This window comes from Prionailurus viverrinus, chromosome X, assembly GCF_022837055.1.
Source record: "Prionailurus viverrinus isolate Anna chromosome X, UM_Priviv_1.0, whole genome shotgun sequence".
In the NCBI taxonomy this organism is placed as follows: Eukaryota; Metazoa; Chordata; class Mammalia; order Carnivora; family Felidae; genus Prionailurus; species Prionailurus viverrinus.
In genome coordinates, this window is record NC_062579.1 from 52,348,303 (window position 1) to 52,369,467 (window position 21,165).

At 35.4% G+C, this 21,165-nt stretch overlaps 1 protein-coding gene across 1 annotated transcript in view; it reads right to left on the reverse strand.

The window, feature by feature from the left end:
* The window catches only part of TEX11 (testis expressed 11), a 250,439-nt gene that overhangs the window by 164,373 nt on the left and 64,901 nt on the right, over window positions 1-21,165 (reverse strand). Inside the window, exons 10-13 of the mRNA XM_047843907.1 lie at window positions 10,107-10,161; window positions 6,597-6,692; window positions 4,588-4,669; window positions 365-443 (exon numbers count right to left, since the gene is read on the reverse strand). Coding sequence (XP_047699863.1) covers window positions 365-443; window positions 4,588-4,669; window positions 6,597-6,692; window positions 10,107-10,161 — 312 coding nt within the window. The remainder of the gene's footprint in view (window positions 1-364; window positions 444-4,587; window positions 4,670-6,596; window positions 6,693-10,106; window positions 10,162-21,165) is intronic.

Genomic DNA, 21,165 nt, shown 5'->3' on the forward strand with positions numbered 1-21,165 from the left:
TAACATAAAGACAGAGCCAGAGAGGTGTATTACTCATAGAACTGCACTCGTTCATGCCTTCCTGTTCCACATGACACTGCCCTGTAGGTTAATCTAGGTCTAACTCCTGTTTTATAAAGCACCAACTACCTTATTCCTTTTTCATTTTATTTCTTTTTCAAAATTTTAATGTAAATTTTAAAATTAACTTGACTATTGATTGTTTAAATCATTAATCAAGCAGTTCCATCTTCTAATTTTATCAGCATAATGGCAGATATGGTGCTATGTGAATATGGATGGATATAAATGGGTATATTCAATACATATTAATAGAAACCTTAAAAAATGTTAGTCTTTAGAGAAAAGAAAATCAATTCTGTACCTTTCATGATCCATCAGCAGTTTAGCAATGTTCAGACAAAAGTCTAGAGACATGTCAAGATGTAGTATTTCCATGACAGCTAAAAAAGAGAAGATGAAATAATCATCAGTTTCATTTCTGAGGAAACTTAGCTATTTTCAGTAACTTTCCTTTGTTAAAAATCTACTTTCTAAACGTTTGCCATACACCACATCTTGCCTAATAATTTATCAAAATCTTTTGGGGCATCTGGGTGGTTCAGTAGGTTAAACACCAGACTTCAGCTCAAATCATGATCTCACAGTTCATGGGTTCGAGCCCCACATTGGGCTCTATGCTGACAGTGTGAAGATTGTTTGGGATTCTCTCTCTCTCTCTCTCTCTCTCTCTCTCTCTCTCTCTCTCCCCACCCCCACCCCACTAGCTCTTTCTCTCTCAAAATAAATAAACTTTAAAAAATCTTTTTATAAAGACATCCAATGCTAGAGTGTAGTGAAACAGGTACTCTTCTAAGGATGTTAAAGTAACTTGATACAATCTTTTTGAAAAGCAGTTTGGTAATACTACATGCTATGAACACAGTGGTTAAAAGCTTGAGACTTGAAATCAGATAGACTTATATTTGAAACCACTTGCCACCTATATGGTTATAGGCCATATAGGCTATAGTTTTTTCTGAGCCTTAGTTTTGTCATCTGTAAAATGGGGAATATATCACCAGTCACTTAGGTCTGTTGAAAGTGTTACATGAGGGGCGCCTGGGTGGCACAGTCGGTTAAGCGTCCGACTTCAGCCAGGTCACGATCTCGCGGTCCATGAGTTCGAGCCCCGTGTCAGGCTCTGGGCTGATGGCTCAGAGCCTGGAGCCTGTTTCCGATTCTGTGTCTCCCTCTCTCTCTGCCCCTCCCCCGTTCATGCTCTGTCTCTCTCTGTCCCAAAAATGAATAAACGTTGAAAAAAAAATTAAAAAAAAAAAGTGTTACATGAGATAATGAATGAAAATTACATAGTAAAACACCTAGAACTTAGTAAGACTCAGTAAATGACACCTGTTGTTGTTATTATGTATCCTCTCTAATGCAGAAAGTATACTTCTGAAAAGTCATCGGAAATATGGGAAGATGTTTATAAGCAAAGATATTAAAATCAGTGTAGATATAATAACAATAAAAAGGAAATATATTCTCAAATGTCCACTATAGGCAGATGATAAACTATTATGAAACTATTAAAAGTGTTGAATATGAAATAACATAGAAAAACTGAATATGCACTAATATGAAAAATGTTTGTAAGACTAGTAAGTAAAAAAATCAGAAAATAAAGCCTGCATGTATTATACGGTCAAAATTCTATAAAACAAACAAATCTAACCAAAATAGAAAAATGCTGAAATCAAATGATCAAACTGCCAGAAGTGATTGTGTTCAGATTATTTATATACCAAATAACTAACAAGTGTATTCTCTGTGCCAGGAACTATGATCAGTGCTAAGAACCCAGTAGTGGACAAAACACAAAAATCCTTATTGTACAGGAATTGTACAGTGAATGATGAAGACTATGAATATCTTTTCCATAGTCTCATGGAATGCATACGGACAACTTTTCCAAAAGTTCTCTTTAATGCGTGTTGCTACTCTTTCATAACAAAAAAAAAATTGTATATTTTTTGATTTCCACTTTTTTTACTTACAAAAAATACTGGTGAAATGCTAATGCCAGCAGTTAGAGTGACCATTTTATTTTTTTAAGTCTATATATTCATTTTGAGAGACAGGTAAAGAGTGAGCAGGGGAGGAGCAGAGAGAGGGGTAGAGATAGAATCCCAAGCAGGCTCCGCATTGTCAGCGTAGAGTCCCATGCAGGGCTCAATCTCACAAACCATGAGATGATGACATGAGCTGTGACACTTTCCCAATGAGCCATCCAGGTGCCCCAAGATTGACCATTCTGAGTGTAAAGTACTTTCACTAGCAAAGAAATGAACAGACTATAAAAAATGCAAGTTTCATATATTCTCTCAACACAACAAAGTAAAAGATAATTTAATATTTTAAGCTATAGAAAACTTGGATTCAGAGAAGTCTCTTAATTTGTAATCTGACATAGCAACTTCATTACTCTGAATACCAAGAAACTAGATTAAATAAAAACAATCTGGGAATAAAGAATAATTTCATTTTAAGCTCTGCTTTTTATCTGTGTTTTGGTAAAATTTGTAATGGAGAATTCTAATCTAAAATTAATCAACTTTAAAGTAGTTGACTCCAGGGGTGCCTGGATGGTTTAGTCGGTTAAGTGTCTGACTTTGGCTCAGGTCATGATCTTGCAGTTCTCAAGTTTGAGCCCCACATCAGGCTCAGTGCTGACAGCTCAGAGCCTGGACCCTGCTTCAGATTCTGTGTCTCTCTCTCTCTCTGCCTCTCTCTCTCTCTCTCTCTCTCCCTCTCAAAAATAAATACACATTAAAAAAATTATTGTGGCGCCTGAGTGGTTCAGTCAGTTGAGCATCCGACATCAGCTCAGGTCATGATCTCATGTTCGTGAGTTTGAGCTCCACGTTGGGCTCTGTGCGGACAGCTCAGAGCCTACAGCCTACTTCAGATTCTTTGTCTCCCTCTATCTCTGTCTTCTCCTGCTCGTGCTCTGCCTCTCTCTCTCTCGAAAATAAACATTAAAAAATTTCATAAAAATATAAAGTAGGTGACTCCAAAAATCTCTCTGGTCTCCCTATATTGTATTGGTTTCAGTAAACCTATTCCTCTAATTGGTTAGTTGATTTGTTTACTCTCTGACTACAAAACAAGTGGAGTTGTCCTCCTGGTTCCTAACATTTTTCAGCCTGTGTATACTGAGATGATACCATTACCTAGAGATACAGAATCCTCTATATATTTCAGCCTGAGGTCTCTTATTGATTAGCTAAAATTTTAGAGGGCACAGAAAGTTTCAGAAACTAAATTAGCACTAAATTTAGAGCTACTACTAAATTTGATTATTGTCCTATTTATTACAAATTGTTATTGTTGGGGCGCCTGGGATGATCTCACAGTTCATGAGTTTGAGCCCCGTATCTGGCTCTCCGCTGATAGCTTCAGATTCTCTGTCCCCTTCCGTCTCTCCTGCTCCCCTGCTCCTGCTCTCTGTCTCTCTCAAAAAATAAACATTAAGGGGCGCCTGGGTGGCTCGGTTGGTTAAGCGTCCGACTTCGGCTCAGGTCATGATCTCACGGTCCGTGAGTTCGAGCCCCGCGTAGGGCTCTGTGCTGACAGCTCAGAGCCTGGAGCCTGTTTCAGATTCTGTGTCTCCCTCTCTCTCTGCTCCTCCCCTGTTCATGCTCTGTCTCTGTCTCAAAAATAAATAAACGTTAAAAAAAAATTTTTTTTAATAAACATTAAAAAAATTTCAAATTGTTATTGTTTAATGGATAATCAGTTATTATTATACTAGAATATACTTTAATATAGTAAAAATAATGCAGCTCTATAATGCAACTATATTTTTATATAAAATTAAAGCATGTACACATTAAAAATATTTAGAGTCAATTATTTTATGACTAAACATAGTTGAAACACTATTAAGTGGTCAGTGTGCATAGAAAGACTTTTGGTAGTAGTAACAGCAATAATAGCTACAATAATATGTAACATGTTTTGCACACTCTGCACCAGGTATGGTGCGAAATGCTTTATATACATTTTCTCATTGGATTCTCAAACTAACTAATCAGGTAGACATTATTATTATATCTCTTTGAAGATGAAGAAACTGAAGCACAGAAAAATTCAGTGACTTGCCAAATGACACACAGATGTATATCAGGATGTTTACCCTGTGAGGTGTAAATTTTAGTCCCTTAAGAATTTTGAAAAATAAATAGCAATGTTTATACAAGTGATTATAAAAAGCACAGAACTACAAACGCTTTTTCTATCCAAAGTTAATCTTTTTTCATTGTGGTAAACAACTTCAGAAGGGTTGGGCAGCTGCAATTTTTGCTAAGCTAAAAAAAATTGGTAATTCTTATTCAGCTTTTTTCACTACCTAGTATATTTGTAACTATTCCCTTTTCCTTCTCTTTTTCCTCCTGGCTAACAATCTTCTCCCTTTCCTATGTGACCAATTTCCTTCTCAGTCACCGTCAAATTGCACCTATTATTAGCATACTATAAACGATCTGATATTCAACAAATTGGTTATGATATTCCAAAATTGTGTGTTCTTCACACAGATGATACCTTCATGGAGTTCTTCATTGGCTGTTTCACTCTTCAAGAGGATTTTCATCTTTAGGAAAATCCCAGCTGGATTTAAATGTTCCTATTTTAAACAGAGAAATCACAATGACATTAAAACTGTAGAATGTAAAAGACAGTTTTCAAATAATTGCCTGTTTTGTTACATCATAGCAGAATAACTCATGATCAAAGAAAATCAAAATTATAAAAGATCAGATCACAAAATCCAGTTTATCCCTGAGAATATTTTCTGATATTTTATTCAATCTAAATGAAATAATACAAGGGAAAAAAACACATTTGATTGAGTGGCAAGTATTTAATGGTAGGTCAATAAACTATATAAATATAAGGCTGTATTCTTACCCTTGTAAGCAAAATTCAATGTCAATTATATTTGCTTTCTTTTGAGATCTTAATAACAATTAAGGTCCTTTGGAAACATGGTTGAATAAAATGAAAATACACTGTCTTCCCTGCAGGACATGCCTGTCAGATTTACTATTAATAACAATGTACTCTCAACAGTTTTTCCAAATCCTTGTTAGCTGGTTCTACGCCATCTGTGGGTTTCTTGCCTAGGTCCACTTTTGCCTGACAGAACACATCTTTACACAGCTGGCTAAAATTAAAAGTGCAGTCTAGGCCCACAGAAGAGAAACTTTCTCTCTACAAAGCCAATCAGCTTCTACATGAACATTGTACTCAGCTCTAAACACAGCAAATAATTATAGCAATTCATGTGTGAGATGCCTTAAGAATGGAAAGTTAGGGAAAGTATGCACTGGTATTAAAAGGGTTTGCAAATATAGATGACATAAATACAAATAATAAGCTGAGGTTGCAAATTTTAATTTATTGCATTACTTCATTTCCTAAAAGATACGTTGAAATAGGTCTTGGATTAAATTCCCTTTTACCTTCAGAGATGTACATGTCTTCCAAATCTTGGCAGGATCTGTTTTTCTTCAGTCTACCACACTCACACAAGTTGACATTCTGGTTTTCTCTTTGATTTCATTAACAAACAATTCCAGAGAATGGACAACACTTTGCATTCATTGTATAATCATAGATTCACTTGTATAACATTTGCACTATAGTGTCTATCCTTGTTTCCTGAAATTACACTTTCAGAAATCATAACTACCTGTTAAATCCATCAACTTTCTCCCTACAATATTCTTTTCTTTTCTGTAACTTTTCTCACTGGTGTTTCTCACTCGATTTCATGCATTCCCCAACCCACCTCCCTTCTGGCAATCACCCGGAAAAAAAAAAATGTAGGGCTCTTAATATGAGAGAAGCATTTTTGTTTTACCTGGTATCATCTGTGAATTGTCACTAAGTCAAGGCAATTTAATTATATGTTATTTTTTACTAAATATAAAAGATACCACCAAGGGGCACCTGGGGGCACCTGGGTGGCTCAGTTCATTAAACATACGACTTTGGCTCAGGTCATAATCTCTCACAGTTTGTGGGTCCAAGCCCCACGTTGAGCTCTGTGCTGACAGCTTGGAGCCTAGAGCCCACTTTGGATTCTGTGTCTCCCTCTTTCTCTGCCCTTCCCTGGCTCACATATACTCTCTTCCTTTCTCTCAAAAATAGACATTAAAAAATACTACCATTTTCTTTTTTACTTCTAATTTTCCATTATAATGCAATCTGTATATCATAAAAAAATAAAGAGCAGGGTGCCTGGTGGCTCAGTCGGTTAAGCGTCCCACTTTGGCTCAGAGCATGATCTCCGGGTTCATGGGTTCGAGCCCTGTGTCAGGCTGCTTTGGATTCTGTGTCTCCCTTTCTCTATATCCCCTACCCTGTTCGTGTTCTGTCTCTGTCTCTCAAAAATAAATTAAAATGTTAAAAATTTTTTTTAAAAGTAAAGAGCAAATAAATTAAAAAAGCAGGAATACTGAAGCAAATGGCTAAACTAGATTTCAAAATGTGAATCAAAGTTTTAAAAATTCATTAAGTTAATATGCAAAACTAAAAACCTTTCATACCTTGTTTGCTAGGTTTACAGCATGGAGAGCCTTATCACAATATTCTCTGTCATTCCAATCCAAATAAGCAGTGGCTAGTAACCGAAGAACTTTAGCCTAGAATTAAAAATAGAAAAAGCACTCGGTCGAAGGTTAAATTGCAATACAACAGCTGCCTAGCACTTACAAAGTGACAGGCATCTTCTCAAACTTAAGTCATTGTTATGAAATAGCATTTCCTTAGGTAACCACATAGTCTTGGGTTACGTCTCATCATTATGCTGCCCACATCAAATACTGTAAGACTTTTATAACGGCTTATTTCAATTTAATACAATTGTGTTAATATAATGATTTTCCTAACAGTGTTTTAGCACTGAAGTACTTTATTATTCTCACTTTAAAAATAAAGGAAACTAAAGCACAGCAATATTCAATTTAATCATCTTCCCACCTATTGTATAGGTAGCATTGCATTAGGCCTTCATCAAAAGAGATAAATAGAAAGACACAATCCCTCTCTCAAATACTTTACAGCCTACTTGAGATTAACCAATTGGACCAAGAGCACACATACCTTCATTTTAATAGTGACTCATATACTTTCCTGTAAAGAAGATCTCTCCTAACTCAGCTAAGTTTTAAAATTAATAATGTATTCCTGAATAAGTCAGTTTCTCCAACTAGGTTTACATTGATAAGGGGAATAACTCTAGCCAGCATTGATATATTTAACTACAGACTTAGATTTTGAAAGAAGGAGCTCTATTTCACTAAAGAATCTGCCTCTAAATATAATGAGGATGTTGGGACCAGGCAGATAATCTTAACATATTAGAGCTCTGTAAATCTAGAGAAATGGTACTTAGTGTGTCCTATTTCTGAGTTTTTAAATTCAAAAAGATGGATCAAATAAGATGTATACAATGTACTTAATATTATTATTATTATTATTATTATTATTATTATTATGGAACAACTCTCAACTTATAAACTCCCCAGAGCTTTTGTGGAGTAAATATGGCATCTCTAAGAAAACCTGTAACTATTTCATAATACTAAAAGAGTCAAATAATCAGAAAGATGTAACAAAATGAATGAATCTCAAAACCATTATGTAAGGAAAAGAAGCCATACATAAAACAGTAGATACTATATGATTCCATTTATACAAAGTTCAAGAAAAAACAAAAATAATCGACAGCCACAGAAGCCAGAATAGTGGTTTTATCTTGGGGCTATAAATGGCTATTAACCAGAAAGGGCCAAGGGAACTTTTGAGAGTCATGGAAATTTCTGTATCTTGATCTGTATGGTAGTTACAAGACTATCTAGACATGTTAAAATTCATCAGGCTGTACACTTAAGATTTGTACAATTAAAAAAAAGATTTGTACAATTTAGTATATATAAACTATACTTCAATAAAGTGCTGCTAGCATGAAAGAAAAACTACTTCATAATCTATTTCATGATCTTACCTCTCCATACTTCACCATATGAATATGACATTTCAATCATGCTTAAGTACTGTAGTCTTCCATCCCTAATCCCTCCTCCAGACATCATCTCATCTTGGTCCCTTGCCTGGTATTCTCTTCTTTCTCCATTTTCACTGTATGGACCCCATCTACTTTTCATGGCCTTCTTACCAGAAAGCTTCTTCAACTGCTCTGGCAACCCTGATATTTCCCTTTACTGTACCACACAGTTTATCACTTATTTTTCCCAATTGTTTCATTTATGCTAGTTTTTAAAATCTATTTTTGAAACTTTAACTGAAGTATACAATACATACAAAAAAGTTCAAAAATCTCAACAGTACAGCTCTGAATTTTCACTAAGTTAGCACGTGTATGATAACAACATAGAAATCAAGAAACATAACATTAACAGCAACAGGTTCACCTCAAGACTCTCTTTGACATGATTTCCAAACAAGAGTAACCAATTACTTGTTTTCCAGTACCATGTACACTTTAGCTCTACTTGCTTTTGGCATTTACATTTATGGAATCATACAGTATGTACTACTTTATAAATTGCTCTGTTTATTCAACATTGTATGTGAGAATATATCATTGCAATTATTGTAGCTCATTTATTCTCATTCCTATATAATATTCCATGTTACACTATAACAATTCTTTTATTATTTTAATTGTGCTAAAATACACATAAAATTGACTATCTTAACCATTTTTTAAGTGTATGGTTCAGTAGTATCAAATATATTCACACTGTTGTTCAACTATTACCATCACACACCTCCAAAACTCTTAATATTGCAAAATTGAAACTCCGTATCCATTAAACAATAGGTTCCCATGTTCTCCTCCCTCCAAACTCCTTCAACCACCATTTTACTTTATGTCTTTATGAATTTGACTACATCAAGATACTTAAATGGAATCATACAATATTTTTCTTTTTGTGATTGGTTTATTTCACTTAGAATATTGTCCTCAAGGGGCACCTGGTCTGGCTCAGTCAGTTAAGCATCCGACTCTTTTATTTAAATATAATTTATTGTCAAATTGGTTCCCACACAACACCCAGTGCTCATCCCAACAAGCGCCCTCCTCAATGCCCATCACCCACTTTCCCCTCTCCCCCACCCCCCATCAACCCTCAGTTTGTTCTCTGTATTTAAAAGTCTCTTATGGTTCGCCTCCCTCCCTCTCTGTAACTTTTTTTTAGCATCCGACTCTTGATTTCAGCTCAGGTTACAATCCCAGAGTCTTGGGATGGAGCCCCGTGTCAGGCTCTATGCTGACCTTGCAGCCTGGTTGGGATTCTCTCTCTTCCTTTCTCTTTGCTCCTCCCCTGCTCATACTTTTTCTCTCTCTCTCTCAAAATAAATAAACATTAACAAAAATAATTCTGTCCTCAAGGTTCATCTATGTTGTAGCATATGTCAGAATTTCCTTCCTTTTTGAGGCTGAATAATATTCCATTATATTCATTTCTATTAGTTGTACCCTTCAAACAGAAGCTTTTTAAGGGTAGAAGTCATGTTTCACACTTCTCTTTTAGTCCCCAACTATCGCATTGCTAGATATACATAGGTATTCAGTTATATTTTGATTGATATACCGTAATGATAAGAAGGAAAGATGAATATTCAAACAAAATTCCATTTTGCTATGGTATATATTTTAAATTACTTTTACATCAGATTTACTTACCTAATCATATTTTACTTGATTAAATATTAAAATACCAAGCACATTCTATATGGGTAGTTAGGGGAAAATCTCTATTTTTAACATGCAATAATAAAATCTAAAATTTACATAGCTAAACACTGTTCCAAGTGTTTACATATATTAACTCATGGGTATAAGAATCTACCATACAGGTAAGATTCTATTAGTATGTAATTTTATAGAAACTAATGTACTAAGATATCAATGATGTGCCCAAAGGATAATCTACTCAAAAAGGGGTGATAGACTATTATAATTTAGTAACAATAACATAAAATGTATTTCTTCAACCTACTTCTGCAATATTTAACATGATCCTTACCAGCATTTCTGGCCCAATAGTATTCTTATCCATCTTCCCAATATCATAGCTTTGGCTATCATTAAAAAAAGGAAAAAAAATACATGTTCATTTCAAATTATATTTTTAAGATTATGTATCACTAAGAAGACATGGTATAATTAGACTTTATTCCAACTTTTCTATTTCGCACTACAATATATTATTAGCCAATTAATATAGGAATATCAATTATATAAAGCAATTCTTTCAAGCTGTAAAAAAAACACAATTTCCTCAGGATGTATAGCCAATAAATCAATACCATATTATTGTTCTTTTCCATATTGTTCCTATATAGATGTCCTACATATATAGTATTTTGCTGCATTAAACTAGTTCACTTGTGTACATAAGCTCTTATTCAATGAGCACATTTTAAAGTCTAAGAAATAGGAATACATTTTTAAAATAAAACAAATACAGGAGTTTTCACAGAAACAAATGCTTTAGCAATATTTATTAAGCTTCACAACACCCTTGTGAGGCACTATTAGTTCCATTTTGCAGCTGAATGGACCAATTTAGCAGTTAAGTGATTTCTAATATTTCCTAGATTGGTACTGAAAATGAGAGTGAAGGGTTGGGGAGTAGTGAAATTTGATTTCCAGTCTATGCTTTAATTAGCAAACCATATTATCTATGGGACGTTCCAATAATCACAAATAATACATTAATATGAGCCTCAGGGTTTTAAAACCTAAAACTTAAAAAGCAAAACAAAGATTATTCACCATAAAATTGGTATTCCAAGGAAGGATGTCAGTAAAATTTTGGTGAGCTGAACTAAATTGAAGACATTACTTTGAAATACTCCCTTTAAAAAACTCTAAAAGACTCAAAATTACCAAACTGAGTTTTCAGATCACTAACAAGAATACAACATGAGCCTAGTTATTCTAAGCTCTATCTCATAGAATGGTCTCCTTTGGTATATTAAACCTACTTCCAGTTTTTAAAATAACCAATGAGGACAAAACTTCTGCAATGGTGGTATAAGGAGCTCTTGGACCCTCTCCCCAGTGAAACAACAATTTGCCTGGAAAAATCAATTAAAAAAACAACCAGTTAAAGTCTCTGGGAATTTTCCTAAGGGCATATGGCAAATGGAAAAACATTTCTTTAAAACAACAACAACTAAATCTCAGTAAGAACAGTGAGAGTCTGTGTCATTTGAGTCACAATCTGCTTCTATCCACACCAGCTCCCTGTGATGAAAACTACTCCAGATGGGTGCTGTCAAGAAGGTAGTAATTCCCTTTCCCTCCAGCTCCTCGACTCCTAGGCTATGGTTTCACCTAGGAGGGGCAGACTGCTAGCCTGTCTTATCCTCTCCAGGCCTGTGCTGTGGAAGTGCTATTCTGGTCAGGCACAATTAGAGAATAGGATCTTCCCTTACCCACCCAGTTTTCACTCTCAGGGTAAGGACTCTTACCCTAGGTGTGACAGGTCAAGAATACTGATACCCTGATCACCTTCAACCAGACTCATTAAGCAGAGGTTCTATGCCAGGAGGGCATACTAAGAAGATCAGCGGTTACCAATCTCCCCAACATCCACTCTGTGGATGCTACCAAAAGAAGCAAGCCATGCTCCCCTTACCAACTCCAGTGGTGTGGCACACAGGTTCTGCCCAGGGGAAGAAACAGGCAATAAAGAAAAAAGAGTTCAGCATCTATGCTTGAGAGGACTGACTTATTTGGAATGAAGCAAAAAGTTCCTGCCTGAGGACACTGTCAAAAACAAGGGAAATTTTGGTAGTGAGCAATTTAAGAGGGGGTTGGTAGCTCTGTGGTAATAGTAGCAACAAGTGAAATAGCAGACCAGAAAGATTTTTAACAGAGAGAACCAGGGAAAGGGATAGCCAAGAAGAATAATGTGGGAGGTCACACTCATCCCTGGGGATACAGAAGGCTATGCATATGCTCTAGCTGCACCCCCTCAGGAGCAACCAGAAGGATATGTGGGGCAGACTAGAAAGCATTCCTCAAGGCACACACATATACATCAGCAAAAAGCCCTAAGCCTGGGACGCCTGGGTGGCTCAGTCGGTTAAGCATCCTCTTGATCTCAGCTCAGGTCTTGATCTCAGGATCATGCTTACGTACAAGCCTTACAGTTGGGCCCCACGCTGGGAGTGGAGCCTACTTAAAAAAACAAAACAATCCTGGGCCTGAGTGGCTCAAGTGACTTAAGTAGAACCTCTTACCAAATGCAGAAAATTTAACTACTCTGATCCAAGGTAATGGTAAGGAAGCTAAACTTAAAAATCAAATCACACTTCCAGTTTTCAGTTCCACATGTAAGGAACTTGGAAGTCACTACTTCATCCTAACAAGTAAAAAGCTATAAAGACTAAAAAATCAACAACTCTTCTTGGATCCCTAAGAGAGGGGAGGACAAAGGGCAAACCACTGGCCCCCACATTGGAGAGATGGACAGGCAAATACAAGGAACTGTGGCTTACCACAGGAAGGACTCACCAGTGGAAACTGCCAAAGGAACCAGTGCTGAGGCAGGAAACTGTGAACTATAATTGACAGATTGCTGGAGGTTCATTGTGAACAAGTCTGAGAACTTAAAACTCCAGGAAAACATAGTCTTAGGGGGATACAGACAATATTGTCAGATTTACCTCCAGGAGCTCAAGATTCCCATAGTAAATATCAAAGAAAATCCTCTTGGGCTCTGTCAGGAATTGATGATAAGGAACCAATCTGTTCTTAACAAGGCCTGCCTTCAAGGGAAACTAACTAGTGTCTAACTTCCTGGGGTATTATCAGAGACTAACTGACCTGGGGAAGAGAAACACTCAACTCTAGACTACTCTAGCCAGGCTATACTACCTAGGAGTGAAAAAAAAACTGGTAAATATTTGTGAAGTTCACAGTTCAGAGGCATACACTCACCAAAAGACTAAGAACTAAACACAGGACTATAGAACTCTTACCCTCCCCAACACCTAACCACCATGTTAGTAGAGACCTATTTACAGGGGTGCCTGGGTGGCTCAGTCGGTTGAGCATCTGACTTCGGCTCAGGTCATGATCTCATCAGTTGATGAGTTTGAGCCCCAAGTCAGGCTCTGTGCTGACAGCTCAGAGCCTGGAGCCTGCTTCAGATTCTATGTCTCCCTCTCTCTCTGCCCCACCCCTGCTCATGCTGGCTCTCTTTGTCTCAAAAATAAACATTTAAAAAAGACCTATTTACAGCAGTTCCTTTTACCCAGTACAACATGTCAAGTTATCAAGAAAAAATCACAAGGAATACCAAAAGGCAAAAAGAAACACAATTTGAAGAGACAGAGAAAGCACTGGAACCAGATATGGCAAGGATATTAGAATTAACAGTCCAGAAATTTAAACTAAGACAGATGGGCAATGTAAGCAAAGAGATGGAAATTCTAAAAAAGAACCAAAAAGGATTGCTAGAACTAGAAATGACTGTAAATGACATGAAGAATGTCTTTGATGGGCTTTTTAATAAACTGGACATGGCTGAGGAAACAATCTATGAGTATCCTTGAAAACAAAAAAGCAAAGGGAAGAAAGACTGAAAAAAAAACCAGAACAGAATATCCAAAAACTATGGCACACCTACAAAAGTTACAACGTAAGTATAATGGGAATACAAAAAGGAGTTAAAAGAGAAAAAGAAACAGGAGAAATATTTTGAAACAATAATGAATGAGAATTTCCCTAAATTAATGTCTGATATCAAACCACAGATCCAGGAATCTCAGAGAACACTAAGCAGTATAAACACCAAAAAAAAAAAATTACACCTAGGGATATCATTTTCAAATTACAGAAAATCAAAAATAAAGAAAAAATCCTTAAACAAGCTAGAAGAAAAAATACCTTATCTATAAAAGTACAAAAATAATAATTACACCCAACTTCTCAGAAACCATGCAAGCAAGAGAATGCAGTGAAATATTTAAAGTGTTGAGAGAAAAATACCACTAACCTAGAATTCTGAACCCTAAGAAAATATCATTCAAAAGTAAATGAAAAATAAAGACTTTCTCAGATAAACAAAAACTGCGAGAATTTGTTGTCGGTAGACTGGCCTTATAAAGAATGTTAACAGAAGTTCTTTAGAAAGAAGGGAAATAATACAGGTCAGAAACTCGTATCTGTATAAAATAAGGAAGAGCATCAAAGAAGGAAGAAATTAAGGTAAAATAAAAACGTTTATTTTTCTTAATTTTTCTAACAGAAAACAACTTGAAATAATAGCAACAATATATTCAATTATGTATGCTTATTTATAGGCTATATATATATGTATATGTATATATATATATATATATATATATGCTTAGAATAAAGTAAAATAAATGACAGCAATGATACAAATGGATGGGAAGGGGGAATTCTGAAGAATTCTTACAAAGTACTGACACTACTCATGAAGTGGTATAGTGTTATCTGAAAGTGGACTTGGATTAATTGTAAATGTATATTGCAAACTCTGGGGAAGCCACTAAAAAAGTTAAAATAAAAAAGAAGTGGGGCACCTGACTGGCTCAGTTGGTGGAGCATGCTTCTCTTGATCTCGAGATTGTGAGTTTGAGCCCATGCTGGGTATAGAGATTACTTAAAACTAAAATCTTTAAAAAAAGTAGTATAACCTATATGCTAATGAGAGAAAGATGGAATCATAGAAAATACTCAACTAAAACCACAAATGACAGTAGGAAAAAAGCACAAAGGCAACAAATAGACAACAGTAATGAATATTGTAGATATTAATCCAACAATATCATCATCACTTTGAATTTCAATGGTCTAAATATACCAATTAAAAGACAGACTGTCAAAGTGGATCAAAAAATATACCCCAACTCTGTGTTGTCTATAAGAAAACCACTTTAAATATAAAGACACATAGAGATTAAAAGTAAACAGATAAAGAAAAAATACACCATGCTAAAATTATCCAAAGAAAGCAGGAGTAGGTATATTAATTTCAGCAAGCAGAGTTCTAAGTAAGGGAGGGGCGCCCGGGTGGCTCAGTTGGTTGAGCATCAGACTTCGGCTTGGGCCATGATCTCACTGTCCGCGAGTTCAAGTCCTGCATCAGGCTCTGTGCCAACAGCTTGGAGCCTGAAGCCTGCTTTGAATTCTGTGTCTCCCTCTCTCTCTCTCCACCTCCCCCCGCTCGTGCTCTGTCTCTCTCTCTCAAAAATAAAATAAAAACATAAAAAATTAAAAACAAAACAAAATAAGGGAAAGTATTAGGGATAAGGAAGGGCATAACATAATGATAAAAGGGTCAAAACTCCAGGAAGACATACAATTCTTAATGTGTATGAGCCTAACAGAGCATCAAACTGTGTGAGGCAAAAACTGATAGAACAGCAAAGAAAAATAGATGAATTTACTATCATTGTTGAATATTTCAACAGCACTCTCTCAGAAATAGAGCAGGCAAAAAACAAACAGTAAGAACATAGTTGAACTCAACAACACCATCAATCAATTGGATATAACTGACATCTATAGACTACTACATCCAACGACAACAAAATACACATTCTTACCAAACTCATATGGAACATTTACCAAGATAAACCACATTGTGGGCTATAAAACAGACTTTAACAAATTTATAAGTATAGAAATCATATAATGTCTGCTCTCAGGCCACAATGGAATTAAACTAGAAGTAAATAATGGAAAGATAACTGAAAAATCCCAAAATATGTGGCGATTAAACAATACCCCTCTAAATAACACATGGGTCAAAGGAGAAATTTCAAAATAAGTTTAAAAATATTTTGTACTAAATGAAAATGAATACACTACTTATCAAAATGTGTGAGATGCAGCAAAAGCAGTGCTTAAAGAAAAAGTTATATCACTGAAAATATAGATTAGAAAAGAAGATCTAAAATCAATAATCTAAGTTTCCACCTTAAGTAACTACAAAAAGACAAGCAAATTAAATCCAAAGAAAGCAGAAGGGAAAAACTGAAAAGAATTAGAGCATAAATCATAAAACTGAAAACAAGAAATCAACAGAGATCAATAGAGTAAAATCAATGAAACCAAAAGCTGGTATCTGAAATTATCAGTAAAACTGATAAGCCTCTACCCAGGCTAACTAAGAAAAAAAGAGAGGACACAAACTATTACTGTCATAAATGAGGGGCGCCTGGCTGGCTCAGTTGGTAGAGCTTGTGACTCTTGATCATCAGGTTGTGAGTGGGATGTTGAGTGTGGCGATTACTTTTAAAAAATCATAAAAAACAAACAAAAAAAAAACCCCAAACCAAGAAAAAGGGGACATCACTACAGATACCATGAAAATTTTAAGGGTAATAAAGGAATACTATAAATAACTAAATAACTCTGTGCCCACAAATTTGATAACCTAGATTAAATGGACCAATTACTTGAAAGATATAAGCAGGGGAGTGTGGGTGGCTCAGCCTGTTAAAGGTCCAACTTCGGCTCAGGTCATGATCTTACAGTTCATGGGTTCAAGTCCCACATCGGGCTCTGTGCTGACAGTGCAGAGCCTGCTTCGAATTCTCTCTCTCTCCCTCTCTCTCGGCCCCTCCCCCACTTGTACTTTCTCATTCTCTCAAAATAAACTTTAACAATGTTTGAAAAAAAAGATACAAGCAGCCAAAACTCACACAAAAACAGTCTAAATAGGCCGTTATCTACCAAAGAAATTGAATAAAAACTTAACAATATCCCAAAACAGAAAGCACCAAGCTCAGATGTGCTCACTGGTAAATTCTACTAAACATTTAAGGAAGAAATTATACCAATTGTCTACAATCTCTTTATGACAGAAGCAGATGGAATACGGCCTAACTCATTCTATGAAGCCAGCATTACCCCAGTCAGACATTACAGGAAAACTATGACCCAATACATGTCATGAACACAGATGTAAAAATACTCAATAAAATATTAGCAAATCAAATCCAAAAAATAATTTTAAAAAATTATACACAACAACAAAGTGAAATTTATCTCAGGTATGCAAGGCTGGTTCAACATTCTAAGTCTATATGAAGTGGCAAAAGATGAGAATAGACAATACAATATTGCAGGACAGGACTGCAGCTACACAACTTTAAGGTTTATTATAAAGTTACAGCAATCAAGATAGTGCATTATTATGGTAATCAAGGAATTGGCTAAAGAAAATACAAATGGATTAGTAGAACAGAATAGAGAGCCCCCATAAATACCTTAAACTGATCTTTGGCAAAGGAGCAAAGGCAATACAATGGATCAAAGATAAAGATAGTCTCTTCAAACAAATGATGATGGAACAACTGAACATCAACATGCTCCCCCCACAAAAAAAGAATCCAGACACAGACCTTACATCTTTCACAAAAATTAACTCAAAAAGGATCATAGATCTAAATGAAAAGTGCAAAACTATAAAACTTCTAGAATATAGGATAAAACCTAGATGATGATCTTGAGTATTGTGATACCTTTTTAGATACAATACCAAGGAAACAATCCATGAAATAAATGACTGATAAGCTAAGTTTCATTAAAATTAAAAACTTCCTGGGGTCCCTGACTGGCTCAGTTGGTAGGGCATACAACTCTTTACCTTGGGGTTGTAAGTTCAAGCTCCATGTTGGGTATAGAGATTACTTAAAAATAAAATCTGTAAAAAAGTAAAAAGTAAAAATAAAACTGCTTTGTGAAAGACAGTATCAAGAGAATTGGAAGATAAGCCGCAGATTCAGAGAAAATATTTGCAAAAGACACATATAATAAAGGACTGATATCTAAAATATACCAAAAAAAAACCTTTTAAAACTCAACAGTAAAAAAAAATAAACAACTCAATTAAAACATGGTCCAAAGTTCCTAACAAATACCTCACCAAAAAAGATATACAGACAGCAAATAAGACTATTAAAAGATGTTCCACATCATATGTCATGAGGAAAATGTAAATTAAAACAATAATAAAATAAATGCCAGTACACACCTATCAGAATAGCCAAAGTCTAAAACACTGACAAGCACCTAATACTGGTGAGAATGTGGAGTAATAAAGCTCTCATACATTGCTGGTGGGAATACAAAATTATACAGCCACTGTAAGAGAGTTGGGTGGTTCCTTGCAAAACAAAATATATTCTTACCATAACCCAGCAATCACGGTCCTTGGTATTTGCCCAAAAGAACGGAAAACATATGATCATACAAAAGTCTGCACGTGGACGTTTATAGCAGCTTTATTCATAATTGACAAAATCTGGAAGCAACCACAATGTCCTTCAGTAGGGAAATGGACAAATAAACTGTGGAACATGCAGACAATGGAATATTATATAGCACTAAAAATAAATGAGCTATTGAGACAAGAAAACACATGGAGGAAACACAAAACATTATTACAAAGTGAAAACAAAAAGCCAATCTGAAAATGATATACTATATGATTCCAACATTCCAGAAAAGGCAAAATTATCGGGACCAAAAAGATCAGTAGTTGATAGAGTTTAGGGAAAAGGGAGGGATGGACAGGCAGAGCACAGAGGATTTTTAGGGAAGTGAAACTATTCTGTATGATACTAAAATGTAATGGTGGATATATGTCATTATACATTTGTCTAAACCTGTAGAATATACAACAAGAGTGAACCCTGAGGTAAACTATAGAGTTGGGGGATTACAATGTGTCAATGTAGGCTCATTCTTAGTAAAAAATGTACCATTCTGGTGAGTGATGTTGGTTAGGGTTAGGCTATGAATGTGCAGGATCAGGGGGCATGTGGAAAATCTCTGTACCTACCTCTCAAATGTGCTGCAAACCTAAAACTTCTCTAAAACACGTCTTTATTCAAAAATCATATTGCACTCATATTTGAGGGTCTGGGAGGTTGTGCACATGCCCAAGACTGCCCTCTCAGGCATGATCAGAAAAATAACCTACTAGCTATTAGCCCCTGGCTGAATGGAGAGCAAAATAATAAACTCACTGAACTATGAAAACAACCTCTAAGTCAAATACACATCCAACAGGAAAGAGTGAATATCTAACTGGCTACGGGACCTTACATACAACCTTTGACCAACAAGTGGCTTATGTGGCTGCAGAGGTGAAGCCTAGAAAACCACAGAAAGACAAAAACAAGGGGAAAAACTCTGAGCAGGAACATTATAGGTCACACACTGTGAGAAAAATAAACAGAATTAGTCCAGTCAAATGACCAAATAAATAAACGAACAATAAAAAGAACAGTAAGTTCCAGAAAGGGGAGAAATTGGTATGCAGACTTGCTGCCAGATATTATCCAAAATATCTAGTTTTCAACAAAATATTACAATACATGCAATAAAACAGTAAAGTGTGACTTATACAGAGGATAAAGAGAAGGCAACAGAAACTGCCTTTGAGAGGTCCCAGATATTGCACTTCAATACTTCAAAGCCGCCATTATAAACATATAGTTCTTTAAAGAACTATAGGAAACCATATTTAAAATATTAAAGGAAGGCATGATAACAATGATGCAAACAGAGAATAAGAGTACAACAATTAAGGGGCGCCTGGGTGGCCCAGTCGGTGAAGCGTCCGACTTTGGCTCAGGTCATAATCTCACGGTTCATGGGTTTGAGCCCCACATTGGGCTCTGTGCTGACAGTTCAGAGCCTGAAGCCTACTTCAGATTCTGTGTCTCCCTCTCTCTCTCTGCCCCTCCTCTACTCAAGTTCTCTCAAAATAAATAAACATTTAAAAAAATTAAAAATAAGAGTATAACAATTAAATGACAGGAATTATAAAAGAACTGAGTAGAAATTCTGAAGTTGAAAAGTAAAATAACCGAAATGGAAAATGCACTAGAGAGGCTCAAAAATAGATTTGAGCAGGCAAAAAAAAGAATATATAAACTTGAAGATAGATTGATAGTGATTATACAAATCTGAAGAACAAACAGGGAAAAAGAGTGGAAAAAAAGAATAGAGCTTCAAAGACATGTCAGACATCATTCAGTATAACATATGCATGAGAGTACTAGAAGGAGAAAAGCAAGAGAAAGGAATAGAAAATATATTCAAGGAAATAATGGTTGAAAACTTCCCAAATTTGATGGAAAACAATAATCTACACATCCAAGAAGTTTAATGGACTCCAAGGATGATCACACATAAACAAATCCATGCCCAGACACATCATGGTCCAGTTACTGAAAGTAAAGATAAAGAGAAAATCTTGAAAGCAGTTAGAGAAAAATGACTCATCATTTAAAAGGAAATAATAAGATTAAAAGCTGGCTCCTTATCACAAATTATCAGTGCCAGAAAGCAGGGATGACGCATTCAAAGTGCTTAAAGAGAAAAAACTGTCAACTAAGAATCCTATATCTAGAGACACTATTTTTCAAAAGAAGACTAAATACATTCCCAGATAAACAAAAACTGAAAGAATTTCTTGCTAGCTGATCTGCCTTACAAGAAATACAAAAGGACATTCTTCAGGCTGAAAGCAAATGACCCCAGAAAATAATGTGAATTCATATGAAGAAAAGTGTTAGCAATTATTTGAATAATTATAAAAGACAATATGACTACATATTTCTTATTTCCTCCCTTATTTAGAAAGCAGCTACATAAATATCTATAAAATTTTATTGTTGGGGCATTACGTATTTAATATATTTTTACTATGACAACACAAAGAAATGAGTGGAAATAAAGATATAAGTAGGGTAAGGAAATAAGACCAAATGTTAACTTAAATCTACAGGAATAAATGAAGAAAACCAAAACTGATGAGAAGGCTAATTATATGAAGCAATAATTATAACCATGTATTGTTGAGTGTTTAAATATATGTAGGCACATGTACAATGAGCATAGCAAAAAAAGAGAAAAGGGAATCAAGTCAATATAGAAGTAAAACTTCTGTAATTTACTGAAAGTTAATATAAATCTGAAGTAGCTTCTAATAAATTAAGATGTATAGGGGGCGCCTGGGTGGCTCAGTCGGTTAAGCGGCCGACTTCGGCTCAGGTCATGATCTCGCAGTCCGTGAGTTC